The 18,126-nt window shown below is 54.7% G+C and overlaps 4 protein-coding genes across 4 annotated transcripts; 2 read left to right on the top strand and 2 right to left on the bottom strand.

Annotated features, from left to right (window-relative positions):
- Positions 1 to 3,212: 3,212 nt before the first annotated feature.
- PLICBS_008920 (uncharacterized protein) lies at positions 3,213 to 4,738 on the top strand (the record flags this gene model as incomplete). Its single annotated transcript, XM_065601498.1, has 2 exons — positions 3,213 to 3,614; positions 3,692 to 4,738. The coding sequence occupies 2 exons, from the start codon at positions 3,213 to 3,215 to the stop codon at positions 4,736 to 4,738; spliced, it is 1,449 nt and encodes a 482-aa protein (XP_065457570.1).
- Positions 4,739 to 5,978: 1,240 nt separating this feature from the next.
- Positions 5,979 to 6,721, bottom strand: PLICBS_008919 (uncharacterized protein; the record flags this gene model as incomplete). The annotated part of the gene is made up of 2 exons (XM_018327789.2): positions 5,979 to 6,409; positions 6,463 to 6,721. The coding sequence occupies 2 exons, from the start codon at positions 6,719 to 6,721 to the stop codon at positions 5,979 to 5,981; spliced, it is 690 nt and encodes a 229-aa protein (XP_018173730.2).
- Positions 6,722 to 13,287: 6,566 nt separating this feature from the next.
- On the top strand, positions 13,288 to 14,007 carry PLICBS_008918 (uncharacterized protein; the record flags this gene model as incomplete). Its single annotated transcript, XM_065601497.1, has 3 exons — positions 13,288 to 13,305; positions 13,367 to 13,871; positions 14,003 to 14,007. The coding sequence occupies 3 exons, from the start codon at positions 13,288 to 13,290 to the stop codon at positions 14,005 to 14,007; spliced, it is 528 nt and encodes a 175-aa protein (XP_065457569.1).
- Positions 14,008 to 14,313: 306 nt separating this feature from the next.
- On the bottom strand, positions 14,314 to 15,507 carry PLICBS_008917 (uncharacterized protein; the record flags this gene model as incomplete). Its single annotated transcript, XM_018327791.2, has 1 exon — positions 14,314 to 15,507. The coding sequence occupies one exon, from the start codon at positions 15,505 to 15,507 to the stop codon at positions 14,314 to 14,316; it is 1,194 nt and encodes a 397-aa protein (XP_018173732.2).
- Positions 15,508 to 18,126: the final 2,619 nt, after the last annotated feature.

The raw sequence follows: 18,126 nt of genomic DNA, 5'->3' as shown, positions 1-18,126 counted from the left end.
AAGCCTATCGTCTATCATGCTGTGCTTTCGGGGCACCAACCGCATACGCACTATGATATCGACGTTTGTCTTTCTTGGACTACATTGTACGGGCACCATCTGTATCGTGGGATACAGTACCTACTTCTTCCAGCTAGCTGGGCTGCCGACGCGTCGAACCTTTGACTTGGGCGTCTGTGTTACGGCTGTTGCGCTCTTTGGTGTCTGCTGCAACTGGGTTGTTATAAACAGACTTGGCCGGCGGAAGATCTACGTTTCGGGAATTTTTTGCCTAACGGCACTTCTCTTCACGATCGGCATCATTGATGTCATTCCCAGTGGAGCGGGCAAAACAGTGGAGGCGGCCTCTACTGTCGCTTTCGCGTTCATTTACACATTTACCGTGGGCTCTTGCGCCTTTGCCATCCTTGGCGTGGTTAGCTCCGTGTCCCTCCGGGCGCCGACTGTGGCGCTGGCAACGGGCATGCAAGCATTCTGTGGCATCACGTTCAACCTCATCATTCCCTACATGATGAATCCGGATCAAGGCAATTTGAAGGGCAAGGTTGGTTTCATTTTTGGCGTCTCGGCGCTTTGTGCTGGTGTTTGGAGCTTTTTCTTTGTCCCTGACCTGGAGGGGCGTTCATTCAATGACATTGACCGCATGTTTGTTGCCAGGGTACCTCCACGGAAGATGGGTTCGTACAAGCTTAAGGGGTGAACCTCCAGGGTCAATGGGCGGTCCTTGGTTCGTAACGAGACAGGAAAAGTTCATGAACGCGGGTAGCGGATAGAGGGTACTTCGGATTTTTACGTACTTGTTCTGGGCCTGCCCATACGCTTGGCGGCGGCGGCACCAGAGGGCGCAGCTATAGCGACTTCAAGGCCTTGATTCAGGAGCATTGTCGTGGAGAGCATCGGTATTCGTTTGCGACTGCAAATTGAGACCATCTCAGCCTGCAACAGCCAAGTCTGTCGGGACTCAGCGCTGCCAGTCCTGCGACTGCAATTGGCAGAAAATGATGACATGCAGGCGACGACCGACTACAGCAGTAATCGAAGTGATTGAGAGTTGTCTGGTCGCGCAGAAGCTGGTCGTTGAAGCTGACTGGGCTTTCCCACCACCCGAGCTGCGCGAGTCCTTTGAGACTAGCCGTCTCCAACGTCGCCTGAAGTCTGGTGGTCGTGCAACCGGGTCCTAACGTAGAGGCCTGGAATCGACCCATCCGCCCTTGCTGTGATCGGCAGCAGCAAAAACAGCACTGTAGCCCGCCAATGGTGAGATTGTGACAGGGTCTCTTTTAGTGGTTGTGGCCGGTAGCAACCCCCGGAACCCGCATGGAACGCGGGGCGTCGGGCCCAGCTTACGAGTCACGACAGCAGGGCGCACCAGTAGCTGATCGCTTGGTCGTTCGGCTGGCTGGAGCATCGGATTGTGTCAAAGATATCCAGGCGCCTGTTTCGCTTTCTGGGCACCGCCCTGAGTGTTCCAGTTCCTCGTTGTGACATGTAGTTACGAGTACACGTGGACTCACTCGTCCCAGGTGGTGATGCTGGCTCATGTCGGCGGCCCTTTGTCGGCCGGGAGACTTGGACCTTGAGTACGCGCGGCCTTGAGGCAAAAGGCCAGCAACGGCCGCCGCCTGCGCCCAGTGACCGTGCGCGCATTACTCTTGACTTGAGTCAAGCGCAAACTAAGTAGAGGTAGGCCATATCAGCTGTTCGTCTAGCCCCTTGGATCCAGTCAGAATCCCAAGATCCTGAACACGGAGACCTGCTCGACCACCCCGTTACATACCGGACATATCCGCTACATGTGTTCTGCCTTCATCGCGGGACACAGTGTGGCTTGGAGGCAATACACTTCTTGATACCTGCACACAGATGCGACCGCTCTACGCCACTGCTGTTGGACTCTTGCCACTCGGAGCAACAGGACAGGAGTATCGAGACAGTAGTATGAGGGTCCAAAGGACGTCCATTCTTGGCGATTGCGCACATCTCAGTAAAGAATGTCGAACAGCGCAAACTGAAGTCAAAGGGACTGTTGCAGACTATCACGCCAAACTGGTTGATCGCCTTCCCGATGATGCGGTCTGCAAGGATGGGGAGTACATTGCCTGCTACAGGCTTCCTTCGAGGCGACAGGGGTTCTGCCTCTATTTCCAAGGACTGCCACAAGGAACTATCCGTGCCCAAGGTGAAGTTCGAGCTCTAACTTCGAGACTTGTCGCCTTGTCCAAGTCAGAAAATGCCTGTCACACGAGGTGTGGGAGAGCCTGGGTAACAAACTGGGGTTCGGCAAAGCAACAAGGGGTGCTGAAGCTCGACTACGTGACCAAGTTATGCGTAGACATCTGCGCGAGGCAATTCAGCGGATAGTCGCAGGCCAGGTGCATACCACCTGTGACGAAATGTCCGCGATGGCGCCTATGACGGGGTTGCAAGTTGCGATCTGGTACGCTCTCACAATCGCACACGCTCTTAGCAGCCCTTCAATTGCGATACTGGAAGATCCATGGCAATCATTTGCATGTGCACGTTAGCGTATGCTTTGTCCATGTCCAGCTGCCTGCGCAGCGCGTACAGGTTCAAGTTGAGGACCCGGCACCCCAGGCCCACACCATTTCGTTTGACTTGCGCCACTTGGCCCTGCCATATTGCGCGAGCCCGGCGACTGATACGTGGTCCTTCGCTAGATGCTGGAGCGTGAACAGATGCGCCGGCATTATTCGCAAATCCGACCCTTGAAAACGTTCGTACAAGTCGACATGGACTCAGCAGTTGGGATACAACGGCCCCCAACGCGCCGAAGTGCAATCATGCAAGTTGCAACACCGCGCTAACTCGGCGTGGTGCCCGATGTCGATAATGGTCATATGGCCCGACGCTTACCTTGTTCATAGTTCACTGATTCGACAAGCTTGCCCCTGGCCGCAGCAAGCAACCCCCTCCTCACTTCCCGATGGCTTGGCGCGACATGCCCGGGGTTCCTCTTATTCGCGTTTCCTTCTGCCCTTTCTTTATCTTTCGTTCTCTTTCTGACTCTTGGTATTGGGGATTCAATGACGTACCAATGCTCTTCTGGTCTGTAGCCCGCGATGGCTTCCTCTCCGTGGTGGTATGTCATCGCCATTCTGTTGTTCTACGTATGCTACCGCTTTGTTTTTCTCCACGGCCGGAACCGACGTAGGCTGCCCCCAGGCCCGAAGCCCCTCCCCATCGTCGGCAACATGCGGGACCTTCCGTCGCCGGGCGCGGTCGAATTCCAGCACTGGCTCAAGCACAAGGACGATTATGGGACGATCAGCTCAGTCACAGTGATGGGCATGACTCTCATCATCATCCACGACAAGGACGCCGCCCACGAGCTGCTTGACAAGCAGTCCAGCAACACATCCGGGCGTCCGTCTATGGTCTTTGCGAACGAACTCTGCGGGTACGGGTCCATCGTCATCTGCCAGAGCTATACTCCTACGTTTCGTCACTCGCGCAAGCTGCTACACAAGGAGCTTGGTACCAAGACGTCTGCGTCTCGGTTTGCGGCTGCGCAGGAGTTGGAAGTCAATCGGCAGCTGGTTCGGACGCTTGACAAACCCGAAAAATTGCTCGAGCACTACAAGACGCAAGTCCATGTCTTTCTAAAAAATGCAGGCGCCAACAAATGCTTACCTGTAGTCTCTCCAGTACTTCCGCCGCCACAGTGCTGAAGATGGCGTACGGCTACACCGTTGAGGCCGCCGGTCTCGATCCACTCGTGGAACTCACGGACCGGATGATGGCCGAGTTCTCTCAAGCCGCCGCTCCTATGGCGTGGCCCGTTGACATTATTCCTGCCCTTCGCTATCTACCGGAGAGTATGCCATGCTTCGCTTTCAAGAAGGTTGCTCGCAGGTGGCGCCGGAGCATCCTCCAGTCAGCGTACATCCCGTACCGCTTTGTTGTGCGCCAGATGGCCGCTCATGCTTCTGCCGAGTCCTACGTCTCTCGCTTGATCGACGAGTTCAGCTCCAGTGATGGCTCTGGGCTGAGCGACAAAGACGAAGACGCCATAGTCTGGACCGCAGCTAGCCTCTATGGTGCTGCAGCGGACACGGCCGTCATCACACTCACTGCGTTCACGGCAGCCATGATCATGTTCCCAGAAGTGCAGCGCACGGCCCAAGAGGAAATTGACCGTGTTGTGGGCAGCGACCGCCTGCCGACTCTGGAGGATCGGGACAGACTCCCGTACGTTGACGCGCTCGTCAAAGAGAGCCTTCGGTGGTGGCCCATCGCCCCGATGGGGTTTCCTCATTTGACTACAGCTGCCGTGGCATACAGAGGCATGGAGATCCCAAAAGGCGCGTTTCTTCTGCCAGCTGTTTGGTGGTTTCTGCACGATCCGCGCGTGTATTCGGAGCCAAGTTCATTCGACCCGGCACGTTTCCTGAGTCCCCGGAACGAACCCGACCCCGCGAATGAGGCCTTTGGCTACGGTCGTAGAATATGTCCTGGTCGCTTCTTTGCGGACTCCTTCCTATGGTTAAACATTGCCAGGTCGCTGGCCTGCTTTCAAATCAGCAATCGTTTGGATGCGTCCGGGAAGAAGATCGAGGTGGACGTCAAGCCGCAAGCCGGTGTTTTGAGTTACGCGACTGATTTCGAGTTTGAAGTGACATCCAGGAGCGAGGAGCACACTTGTCTCATCCGACGCTTTGAGGCAGAGAACCCTCTAGGTGTAGGCGATGCAGCACTGCTCGGGGACGAGATAGCGTAGACAACACGCCAGGAGTTGAATGAATCGTCAGATGGCTGTTGCTCTCCAGGCTTCCTTGGGTCGATTAGAACCCCATATGTGCTCGCTGCGATTGCCGGCGGCATGTTCACTGAACCAGCGCGCCGCCAAGGCCTGGACCATATCGATGGTCTCGAAGGTCGGCGGCGAGCCATCTCATGCACTTTGGCGGCGTGTGGCACGGTTAGGGTAGCTATGAAGCGTCAACAACTGCTCCAGGGTGTTTGGAGTTTAAGGCCAAGACGACTCTTCATAAGCACAGCGATGACACGCTGCCCCGCCCCAAGACCACCCCTTAGCGAGAGCGGTGCTGAGCTGTGGCAGATAGCTGAGCACTGGGCCTCATGGCTTTCCGCGCCGTGGTCCTATTCGCCGCGTGGTCAATTAAAGGTCCGTTGGCCGCGCCTTTGGCATCATGCCAATGCTCAATTGCCCTTGATGGAACTCGCACTCGTCGAAAGACAACCTGGGCTCGGCAGTATCCTCGCCTGGATTTGGAACGGACTACGGTTTGCGTTTCTGATGTGGATTGGCGTCACCAGTCTCGTGCCCGCCTCGTTCCAGGGCCCCCCAATCGTCTCACCAGCTCCCCCTGCTGCCTCAACCCCGCGTGGTCGTCCGTATTCCAGTACTTGGCCGCGGCATCGCGACGGGTCGAACGGTCTACGCCTCCGTGCTTGGGAGCATGGGCAAGGGCGACAGCAAGGTCTTGGCGACCGAGTCGCACATCGCTGTGCATCACAGCCCCAGAAACGCTCCTCGAGGGCGACGCGGCCCCCGGCTAACGAGTCGTGGGCGCACGCAACGACAGTGTCCACAACGACGAGCCCTCTGTCACATAATGCATCGCCTGGCGTTGGCAGATGAGCTCGGCCACGAGGACTGGGAGGTTCTGATTGACCCGGACGCGCCGCCGACGTTGGTTCCGAGCGCACGCCTGTTGAGATGCGCAACGAGATGGGCGAGCACCTCGGCAATTGGGTGCACAACATCGACGCGGAGGCTATGTATACCTCCGTCCCCGGTTGCGAGCTCGAGAACCGAGGCGGGGTGGAAGAATGCTAAACCTGGGTGCCTGAAGGTGAAGCCGCGATAGAGTGGACGAGTATGCGCTCGCGCCAGTGGTGGCCCGACGCCGGCCTACCCCGACGCAGGGGCTACAGCGCCCTGTCGCGGGGTCCGCCCGCCGGGTGTGGCGTTCGCAAGGTCGCTGCCAGTTCACTTACACTTCTCCCCGCTTGTCTTGGGCATTCGTCTCGGGACATCTCCTCACTCTGAACATGATTGCGCCTCCATTAATGCCATTATCCTTCAAGGAGCCCACGTTTGCCCTGCCCACCTCTGCAAAGCCGAATCTGTTGTAGAACCCTTCCTTTTCCTCGGCGCTCACAACCGAGGCACAAATGCTCTCTTCATCGGCCGCGTCCACGCCCCACTGGACGAGTTCCGCCCCCAAGCCGTGGCCCTGGAAATCGGGATGAACTGCCAGCAATTGTAGGCACCAGTTTTGCGACCGATGGCCACACCAATAGTGCGCGATAAGGGGAAAAGTTTCGTCGAGAATATGAGTCTTTGTCGGGTCTGCTGCTCGATTCGGTCGCAGATAGCTCACTCCTTCAACGAAATATTCAGTCGCTTTGTTCATGGCCTGACCTGTCGCGATGCATTAGGCACTGTACAGTGTTCAGGGTTTCGCGCAGGCCCACCAATGTCCAGGTACTGAACCCATGACGGGGCGACCGGATCATCGAGGATGCCCTGACGCTCCCACTCTGCAAAGCCCACTACTTTCCCAGAATGCCGGTCCAGTCCGACGAGAAATCGGCGACGAGGGTGGTGCCAGTTTCGGAGAATCTTTCTTTCAAACCCCAAGACGAAATCCCCTGGGTACTCTTTCCGGTGCGGATGCATGACTTTGCCCCAGAGTTCCTCGTCCATGAACGCGGCGGCTGCAGACTCCGCCATTGCGCGAATATCGCTCCGCCTCGCCTTCCGTATCGCGGGCATTTTGGCGTCGAGGCTGCCGTGGGTGCTCCGACCGTAGATGTCGGAATTGCGTCGTTTCGGTGCAGAGATGCGGGCGTCGATCCGCTCGATGGGTTTGGAAGAGCGATGAAGAACAGGCATGGGTCGAGCAATGCTCATCGGTGGCGGCCGGGGGCTTGCACTGGGGCAACAGGGCAGGGCGTGCGGGGTGTACCGGGCAGGTTCCAAGTTGTTACAGTACCTTACAGGCTTATTCTGACATCGGGTGACTGCCCAGGTGGGGTTCCAGTCGCTCGACACCGTCCCGACCTGGGGCTGCCTCCAGCGACTGAGTGCACGGCAGGCCAACGGATTGCGGCAGCATCTGAATCCCTCATCGGCCAGGTCGTAGCGCTAAAACGAATGCTATCGCGGGTTGATGTTTGCGTCGAGCTTTGCTGCAGCGGCGGAAGCCTGCCATGCCGCGGTTGCAACCAGCACACCAGCCTGCCTCAGAGATTGGCTCTACTCCTAGGTTTTACTGCCTCAATCAATCCCGAATAATATCACGGCCATTTCCCAACAGACTGTACGCTTTCGGCGACGGAATAGATCTTGTAGTCACCTGAGCTCCACTCTCGCACAGCCGGGGCTCAACCTCGCAGCGACATTTCCGCCGCGCCACTGTTCCTCTCCTGTGTCTCGGACTCTCGGATAAAGAGGTCCTGTGACCCATCGTCAGAGACTCGACGCACGCCATCTCCAGTGCTTTCAATTTCGGACACAGCACAATCGTGATCGGCGCTGCTGGAATCTGTCACCGCCTTCAAGCGCGCCTGATTCAGGTGGCTCAGAGTATAGCCTAATAAAGGGTAAAAGGTTAGCAATTAAATCCGCACATGTAGGCTACCGACACTGAACCCACGGCAACCGGAACGCAAAACTCAACACGACCACCAGTTTCTTTTCGACTGGCATCATAAGGTTGAAGACAAGCCAGACTGACAATGCAAAGAGCGCGGCCTCAATGACAATGCCCAGCGCCAGGACCAATTGCCACCGGAGCCACTACTCCTCTATTAGCCTCGCCTGCCCTGAGGCTATGCCTGTTCTGAGGCTATACACACTCACCAGGTTAGGGCAATCCACACCGATCACGAGCCACGGGTGAGCCAGGTCACACCTCAAGGCAAGGGAAAGGGCTCCAGCAGCTCCCCACAAACCACAAGCAACGGCAAGGGCAGAGCAGGATTTTAAAAGGTTAACATTGGGAGTCAGTCGTCCCAAGAACCACACAACGGATAGTTTGGCCAGCGAGAGGGTAAAAATAAAGAGGATATTTGCCACAAATCCAAGCTGTCAATGTAGATGAGCTATATGTATTATGGCGACATAGACGGGGGTCAACGTACCTTCTGAATGGCCAATATGCTAGTAGGGTCGAGCAGACTGATTGATGTTCCGTAGCCCGACAACAGCTGGCAGATAACGATCAAAGTCTGTGCGAGGCCGGCCATCTGCCGAGGAGTTTGTCAGTACCCCGACAGTGGGTGGAAGCAGATTGTTGGACTAGGTGATCGCACAGTGGCCACCGTCAACGCTACCGTATCTCTGGACGGGTTCTGATGAACTAGATACACCCGTACGATGCAGCTGAGCACCGAGTATACCATGCTCAACAGAGCAGCAATCCAGAGAATGCCACCACGGTGGTCGCTATCGATGTCCGAGAAGCGAGAGTGGACGTCATACGGTGCATGGCGTGAAAACATGTCGGTTTCCGTGTGAATAAAGAGGCCTCATTGACTCCTTGTCAGATCACAACAAATAAACGCGTCGCTGAGTGGCCAAAGTCGAGATTTCGATGAATGCAGGATTGAGTTTGCACAAACTCGTCCTTCGATAATGAGATCGGTGCCTAGGTCATTAAGCACTGAGCAGTGGTCGGCACCACGCCGACGCAGGAAAAGCGCAGCAGAGCTCGCCTGCCATTGCCCCTGCCGGCTTCTGGACGCGACTCTCCTTGGCCTTGAATCAAAAACATCCGAAATCTCCTGGGGATGGAGGGTGGCACGTAGAAAACGAAATAAAGGGGTTGTAGTCAGTATCCAACACAGTGATTGACCAACGGGGCATCACATCGCCGTACTTCAGGATCGGCCCCCTGCCAAGCACTTACAGGCTCATGGTGCGAACCTGCAAGATTAGAATGACTACACCTAAACACAATAAGAGGGAAGTTATCAGAGAACGAATAATTGTACAACACCACGCTCAGCTATCACGACGGTCCCCGGAACGAAGCCGTCACGGCATGAACGTCTCCCGGGAATGTACTGGAGTGCGTACGCTACTAGTCGTCCAATGTCGTGAGCACAGTATCACATGCATGGAACGGCCAGACCTCTCACATGCATCCCGGAGTGGTCCAGGGAATGTAGATTGCAGCGTCTCATCTCCTTGTAGTAGAGGTAAGTGATTCACAAAGGGCATCACACCGTGGCCGAGCGAGTAGCGCATGCCACGCACAGGCGAGAGGTCCTGCGCTCCAATAATTGACTGACCAGACGACGCGTCAAGGCCAGTCTCCGCAAGGCACCCGAGTCGGCCTTGGCAGTGATCCGGCTCGCTTAGCTTATTGGGGCAGTGCGGGCCGACTAATCCTCGAAATTGAGGAGCCCGGCAGGGTTGCTAAAGCTTTCGTTATGTAGGATGTTCGCATTTTGCAAAACGAAGAGGTGTAACCAACAGTCTGATGACCGGCATATGCATCCTGCAACAAGGTTGGCCGAGCAAAGAATCCCCTGACTGCCGGTTCTCACGGGCTTATTGGCTGCGGCACGGGCGAACTTCCGTCTCGGACAACCTGGCTCTCTCCTACCCCCCACGGCTTCTCGGCAGCGCGATACCAGTTTAGGCAAGTCTTGGTAGCTGTGACCAGAAAGCCACCGGGTTGCGTGTCGGAGTCGCCTCCGCTTTGTGACACCGAGCCAGAAAACACTTTCAATGCGTTGGCCCTGCCGCAATCAAAGAAGGCACGCATGGCGGTGGCCTCGTTATTAATTCAGGCTCGAAGTCGTCACCTCGGCACAATATCTTAAGTTGATGCGTACTGTCCGCACCGAGTTCGAAACGGCACGTGCTTGTCACTTTTCCCATGACCTAACCGCACATCGAAGTCCTTCATCTGCTTCGTATACTCCATCATTATCCATCTCGGCTGGTGTACGGGTGTCAGCCAGGCGCACTTCTCGAAAACCGCAGCTGTGAATATGGAGAATCCACCAGTTCGCACGTGCACTGGCCAAGGCGATGATCCGAATGATCTCATATCTGAGAAGATAGGCACAAGACATGACCAGTATGATATGCTTCGGATGGGCAAGACGCCGCAGCTCAATGTTTGTGAAAGCCAAGCGCGAGGGAAGTTTGACCAGTGGCTGACGGAAACATACAGCGTAACTTTGGGTTCTTGTCTATGGTCGGGTTCACTTGCATATTGATGAGTACTTGGGAGGGGCAATTAACGTGAACAGCTCCGGCCCGTGTCTACTTACTGTGGACCGTGCTAATCCGAGGTGCTGATAGAGCGAGTTCCTTCGGCCTGTTGAATGGCGGCACCGCTGGCCTGATCTACTGTTATGTCGCAACTTTCGCCGGGTTCCTTGCCGTCATTGCCTCCATGGCTGAGATGGCTTCGATGGCCCCCACTGCGGGAGGACAATACCACTGGGTGTCCGAGTTTGCCCCGAGGAGCTGTCAACGCTTCTTAAGTTATATCACAGGATGGATTTGTGTCTTGGGTTGGCAAACGGGTATTACCAGTATTGCATTTCTGACGGCGTCCCAGATTCAAAGTCTCATAATCATTAACAATGTATCATATGCTTTTGAAAGGTGGCACGGTACGCTTCTCATTATCACGATCAGCTTCTTCGCCATCATATTCAACACGTACCTCGCCGAGAGACTTCCCCTTGTGGAAGGTCTCATCCTTATACTCCACGTTTGCGGGTTTTTCGCCATTCTTATCCCTTTGTGGGTTTTAGCCCCACGAAGCGACACCGTCGCCGTTTTTACACAGTTTAACGACGGCGGAGACTGGGGCACTACAGGCTTGGCCGTTCTCGTAGGAATGCTCTCGCCAGTCTTTGCATTTATTGGTGCAGATTCTGCCTCTCATGTACGTCAGTCAACGAGTTTTGATGGATATCCTAATACTAACAGCAGTAGATGTCTGAAGAAATACATGATGCCTCAATCACGCTACCTCGTGCCATGATGTGGACTATTGTCATTAATGGCTCTCTTGGGTTCGTGATGCTGATAAGTTTCTGTTTCTGCATGGGTGATGTTAGCACCATCCTTTCGGATCCCAACGTTATGCCGTTTGTCCAAACGTTCCTGATCGCAACAAAATCACCGGCCGGCGCCACTGCTTTGACAACAATTACCATAGTATTGACTGCGTGCGGCTGCATCACAAATGTTGCCACAGCATCTCGCCAAATGTTTGCTTTTGCCCGCGACTCAGGCCTTCCGTTCTCAAGCTTCCTGGCCCACGTAAGACCTACCGAGTTCCGCACCATCCATTCCATGATCATCGCTGATGAGTCTTCCCAGGTTCGACCGGGATGGAATGTGCCACTCAATGCCGTCATGGTGTCCTTCATTATCACGATCCTTCTCTCTCTGATAAACATTGGCTCTAACGTGGCATTTAACGCTATTGCTTCACTTGGAACTGCGGCCTTGATCTCCTCTTATATCGTGTCAATCACTTGCGTCACGATTAAGAGGTACCGCTCAGACAAGCTTCCACATGCGCGATGGAGTCTTGGGAAGTTCGGAGGACCGATCAACATCGTCTCAATCGCTTATCTCATCGTTGTCTTTATTTTCTCCTTCTTTCCGCAATCTGTTGCTATTACTCCGGATTCCATGAATTGGAATGTTCTTATCTACGGTGTTACTCTTTCTTTTGCCGTGGCTTGGTATTTTATTCAGGGAAAGAAGCAGTATGCTGGTCCCATAGCATATGTTCGAGCAGAGCTGTGACGGTCAAACAAGTCAGGAATTTGTTCCGGCCTAATAAAATAGCTCCTGAAAGCCAAGGAAGTCGATCTGGGTTGGGCCCCACGTTGCGCCCACGCCGCTTGTACCCCACCATGCCCCGCGTCGTGACCCCCGTACCTCCCGTATCGATAACTGATATAAGCCTGACTGCCAGAGCACCCGACGCAAACCGGTGGCTTCCTCGTAGCGTGTGCGATGCGGACCACAGTGTTAGTATAACCCAACACAAACGTCGCCCTTTACTCTAGCGGTCAAGTGAACTTCCGCCTCAAGGTCAAGTTTCAGGCCAACGAGCAGCGCCGCGGTTTTCTGGTCTCCCTTGTCGTCTGTTGCTCCCCGCAAGAGCTGACCTGGGAAATGGATTCTTATTAAAACCGAGTGAATTGCGAGACGGGCATCGTCAAAGCTGACCTGCGGGTTTGGATAGGCCGGGTAGCGAAGGAAGCTGAGGCAGGGCCTGGCTGAGCTGGCTGTGCGTCCTGCGACCTCCCTGAGCCTGGCCATCCACTTCCGTCTCGCCCCCAAAAGGTCCGATACTGGCATCGCCCTTGGGCGTCTTGGTGGCACTACAGCCTTTAACGTTAGTGTCTATTATGGCATGTCGCTTCGCGACAACGACAAGAACGAGGATGATAGAGGACGCTATACATTGCAGCCGAGGACATTGTATGGAGCAGTTCGTCAGTGTGCAGTAGATAGTCGATGTGTATCGGATAGAATTTTAAACCATATTTACGTTACCACTGTATTTATGCGTTTGTAATGACCCTATGAGGTTTTTAAGAGGTGAATGGTACTTGATTCTAGAACGGTCCGAGACGCATAACTGTGTCGCATTTGAAACCCAATCGCGACGTGCGTTCAAACCCAGTTAGTTTTACCAAATCCAACTGGGTGGCATGCAACACTGAAAAGCCTTGATTCCTCGCAAAGATCTGCAGTTTTCTGTCGCTGCAACGGTCTTGCATGGCCCTTATGCAAGAATGGTGCCAGAATATGATGATTTTACACCGTGGCCACTTCCATTGTGGTTCGATGTGGCTGCATCCTGAAACACTTCTTTCAGGTATTCCATTGCCGAAGACCAATGCTATACACAGATCTGAGAGTGACTTGGCAAGTACATACCCGGCTTTCTTTCTTCATCGATTGGGCAACTGATGGACAAATGGCGCTCCTTTCCCTGTTCTTTACGCAAAGGCACTCAACTATCGAGCTATATATCGTACCAAAGTTGTCATTAAACAGACCTTTACGTCCTGGCCATGGCCAAGATAACGATCGAGTTTAAAGATGCCGAGGATATTGCCATGGCTGTCCCACTGTTGTTGGCATTATCTCTCTGTCCAGCGATCCTCGGAGCTCAAGAGGGGATACGGCAGAGCCAAGGCCAACAAAGGCGTGAGGAACATCGATCACGCCGCTGTAATCTGATGGTGTCCTGCATTAAACCATCTATCAGAAAGCGTGAGATAGATGGCACATTGATCATGCTCAAAAACGGCAAGGTAATGGCCGACTCAAGTCCTATCTCAAAAATGTATTGTGGCTAAGCTTGCCAGTCTTCAGCTCCATCTTGCTACACTGGACTCTCGGGATGGCGATGCTCAATCGCCCTCCTCTGGATCGGGACACCTGTTCTCCGGCTACTACTTGCCATACCCGGACTCGGGCTATGAAGGGCTGGTCAGCACTATCAGCAATGATCCGCCGATGCTCAATTGGATATACGTGGACAAGGACACTCACGAGGTCAAGTACGGTGAGAGATCCGTGGCACAAGAACACGTCACGGGTCCCTTTGACTGCACGAGCCAGGATCGAAGACTAACGCTAGAGGGGTGGGAGGGGTTCGCTGCCGTAGAGGAGCCCTCGGGGGTCTGGACCCTGTATTTCGACCGCGACGATGATGGGCTCGCCACGAAAGTCCCTCTAGGCACGCGGGTCCTGGAGGTCGAGCTCGACAGACGGGAGAAGAAGGAACCCAAGCCGAGCAGTGATGAACCGCCAGCTCAGACGGGTGACGACAAGGAACGCGCACAACTGCGAGCAAGTGACGATGAAGTGGCCGGTAGTGCGTCTCACGGGCATCTTGGAACGGCTGTGGATCATGGCGGAAGCATGACAGAATCCATTCACGTCAATTCGTTGCCTGATGAAGAGGAGGCTCGGCGTCTTGCTCACGATAGAGTCAGGCCTGGTGAGACTGATGATTTGAACAACCTGCTTGACGCGTCTAGTACTACTGCCGGGGTTGAGCTCCAGAGAACCGTGGGAGAAAAAGACAGCAGAGATGCTGCACACTTAAAGAAGGAAGGTACTATACCAGCACACGATTCTCTACTGGCAGAAGACGTCATCCGAGAAGAAAAACGGACTGTATACGAAACTCCATATGTCGAGGATGAAGATAAACTTGCCTAGAGGATATTAGGGAGATGCGAGACGCCCGGCCCTCAGACCCTTTGAATATGTACCTATCTCTGGCTTCTTCGGCTACATCACCCAACAGGGGGTTACCCTTCTGAGGCCTGCACTACCTGCGCCCAGTCTCCAAAACCATACGCACCGGGTACACTCTCGCCGTCAAACAGGCTGGCCAAAATAACCCGGTCAGACTGCTCTCCTTCCCACGGTTCTCTTCCGTGTTGGGCAACGACATTATCATATACGAGAACATCACCCTCTTGCCATTTGTGGAGCACGCGAATCTCGTCCGTGATCTTCGCCAAGTGGGCCAGATACTTTTGTGGTATCTGTGTCCCATCGCCGAAATACTGATGTGCCGCATTCTTCCTTCCCGCCCCTGTTTCATTCTGTACCTCGAGGGTGTTCTTGTAGTACGCTGCCAGGCCGGTGAACAGCGTCGGAAGATTTGTTCCCGATTGCGTTCGAATAACCGGTAAGCGATGCGTGAGGACCAAGCCCTTTCCACGTTCATCTTCAGTCCACTCCCACGTTGTGTGCTCCCCGCGTCCGTATCGCGTGATCTGTGCCTCGATCTTCTTTCGCCTCGTTTCCTCGTCATCTCCATCCCGGATCTCTTTGCCGAATGCTGCTTTCAAGGTGGATCCACCCACATACTGCCTTTCCACGTGGTATGTTACCTTGCTGAGTATACCCTTTTCGGCCAAGAGGTCGATGAACTCGGGGACCTCCGCCTGGGCGCGATGGAACAGCTCCAAGCTGGATGAAATCGGCGTCTCTCCGCCCTTTCTGGGGGCCTTCTGAGCGTAAAAGAAGATGTATTCGGGCGCATGTGGCACCTGGGGTGACTCGTTGTGGTTATAGATTCGCACCTCCTTGGGCGCCTCATTCGCCGGCGCGACATTGGGCGCGAGTAGCGGGCGATCGACGACAATGCCGATAATCTCGTGCGGCTTGTAGGCGAAGGCATGGGCAAATTTACTGAAGTCGGTGGCGTCGCGGATGGGAAGATTCCGGAAGAGCAGGGTGCCGTGCCTGGCCAGAAGCTTGGTCAACGTGTTGTCGCGTTGTAGGGCTTCGATAGTGGACACTACGGTGTCGAGCGATGTGACATTTTCAGTCGGACGTAGGGCAAGCGGGATCTGTGTTTTGGGTGGATGGGGAGGTCCTAGCAGGCGTTGGTTAGAGGAGGGCAGATCGAAAGCCTCAAAAGCGACAGCGGAGCCTGCAGTGTCGGCAATTCTCAGGGAGGAAATCTGCAACGGTGCGACAGAGGCGGCCATGATGATCAAGCTAAACTGCTTTGTTCGCTTTCATCAGTGAGGAATGACGACCACGGAACACAGGCGGCTTCTCTCGTTTATATCCCCGCCCCGGGAATGCGTACGGTGCATTGTCTCATCTTCCCCTCAAGTGACGAATCGCCGCATTATCCCCGCAGTTGCTGACCCTGCCGGCTGCATCGGTATAAATTGGAGTGGCACAAGCGGGCCAGAAGCATGGCTCAATTGATGTCGCCATGTGGCTTTCCATTTGGTCTTGCAGATGGTGTGTGTCGATGTTTGAAGGTGACACCGAAATCGGTCTTGGCACGATATTCCTCATCCACCACTGCAAGCACGACAATCATGAACCCCGGAATGACGACCTCGGCTCCCAGCTTTTAACCATCGGCAGCACCCCAGCCAACAGCAACGCCCAGATGTAAGCTATTGTCATTGCAAATCGGCTTGACCACACCGGAGCAGTCATGGCCGCCAGTTCAGCAAAGTCCCTTGATGAGTCCCCTGGAGCTCTCAACCCCAAGACGGTCGCCGAGGGAAGCGACCAGGAGGTAGGGCACAGTCATGGAGCCACCAAACGTGTCTTTTTCCGAAGCACTCTTTTTCAGATCCTCGTTGTAGGGCTCTGTGCTTTCTGCGCCCCGGGGATCTGGAGTGCAATGAACGGATTAGGTGTCGGAGGAAGTCAGTCCCCGAACCTGGTCAACGCAGCAAACGCACTCCTCTACGCCTTCATGACAGTCACATGCTTCGCAGGCCCTTGGGTGACCAATGCCATTGGATTTCGCTATACTCTCAGTCTGGGTTCGATCGGGTACCCACTTTACGCGGCAGGACTCTACTTGAACAATCGCACGGGAGCGACGTGGCTAGTGTACCTAGGCTCTGTCACCTGTGGGATTAGCGCCGGATTCTTCTGGAGCGTCGAGGGTGCCATCGCGACCGGATATCCCGAGCAGCATAAACGAGGCCGGTACATTGCCACTTGGTGAGAGCTTCCTCATGATACTCACATGTGAAAGCGTGCGGGATGTCTAACCTGCCCAGGTTTACGTTCCGCAATTTTGGCAACATCATCGGTGGCGCCATTTCTCTGGGGATCAACCACGCCATGGACAAACCCGGTAAGGTCGGGTACAAGACATACCAGGGTTTCATTGCCATCCAATGTCTGGGTCTGTTATTCGGATTGCTCTTATCGAACCCAGAGAAGGTCCAACGCGACGACGGCACCCGCATCGAGACATCAACCGCTCCCATTCACTGGCGCACCGAGCTTCAGTCCATGTATGACCGGATCCGAAGCAGATCCATCCTCCTCCTGACGCCGCTGTTCTGGTATTTTGGCTGGATCCAGGCATATCCAGGGACCTATCTGGCGACGTACTTCACCGTCCGGTCGCGGGCTTTGGGAAGCTTCATGTCAGCCATTGTCGGAACGTTGGCCACCTGGCTGGGGGGTTCACTGGTGGACATTCCTTGGACCCGAGACAGAAAGTCTCGAGCATTGAGTACATGGATCCTTATTGCCTTGCTGAACAGCGCTACCTGGATCTGGGCGGTGATTATACAGAATGAGTACAGACACACTCACCCAATTTTAGACTGGGGCGATCAAAGCACTTTCGGACGCGGATTCGGACTATATCTCTTCGAGCGCATTAGCCTGGGTATGGTAGAGAACTACATCTACTGGTGTATCGGCAACTTATCAGACTCTCCCGGCGAGCAGATTCGGTACAGCTCCTTGCTGCGTGGCATTGAGACAGCGGGCGTAGCGGTTGGGTTTGGCGTTCAGGCTGTTCCTACGGCGTTGATTGCAACGGCAAGCATTAATTTCGGCTTATGGTTCTTTGCTCTTCCGTTCAGTTTTTGGGCCACACTACAGGTAGTCAAGAAGTGGGATCAGGAGCAGAACAGACAGGTTGAGAGTAGCTAGCTCCTTACCTTGAAACAGCGCTTGGCGCCTTAGGTAAGATAGTCACTGGCGCCTTTCGTAATGCTCAGAAGTCCGTCTCAAGTATAGACACGACGCTCGCACAGCTACCACCCGCGGAACCAGCCCCGATCCTGGATTCGGAGTAACGTACCATGCCTTTCTCATCCTAGGGCGAAGCACCAGCGCATAAGCCAGGCACCCGATTCGCTATTCGCTTCGGTTTGTTTCGTACTCCTTGTGACTCACCAACTGGATCTGCAATACCTTCCCAGCTCCTTTTTCTCCAGGTTTCCGCAGCAATGAAGTTGCTCCCACTCTACTCTAGTACCTAGGAAGCTATATCACCGTCCCGCGAACGGCACATGCTGTCACCGAAAAGCATCGGACCTAAGTGAAGCCACTCCGAAGGCCAAAATCTTCCAGCCGCGTCTAAGCCGAAGCAACGAAAATGGTCATATCATACGAACCGTGGAAGTCGGCATCGGGCTGCGCTGCAGGGCATGAGCTTGTGCAGCTCTCACTGCCGGTCTTGAATGCACTTGGTGCCGGAGATCTTGCCCTGGCACGTGGGATAAGCTCTCGGGACTACACTCAATACCTCGTTTCCAATGAATGTCGCAAGGTGTGGAAGATGCGGGCTGATCAAGTTGAGGCGGATTCCCGAGACAGCATCTGGATCA

Source organism: Purpureocillium lilacinum, assembly GCF_023168085.1.
Source record: "Purpureocillium lilacinum CBS 284.36 DNA, scaffold_7, whole genome shotgun sequence".
Taxonomy (NCBI): Eukaryota; Fungi; Ascomycota; class Sordariomycetes; order Hypocreales; family Ophiocordycipitaceae; genus Purpureocillium; species Purpureocillium lilacinum.
Note: the sequence above shows the minus strand (reverse complement) of the source record. Positions and strands in the feature narration are given on the sequence as shown.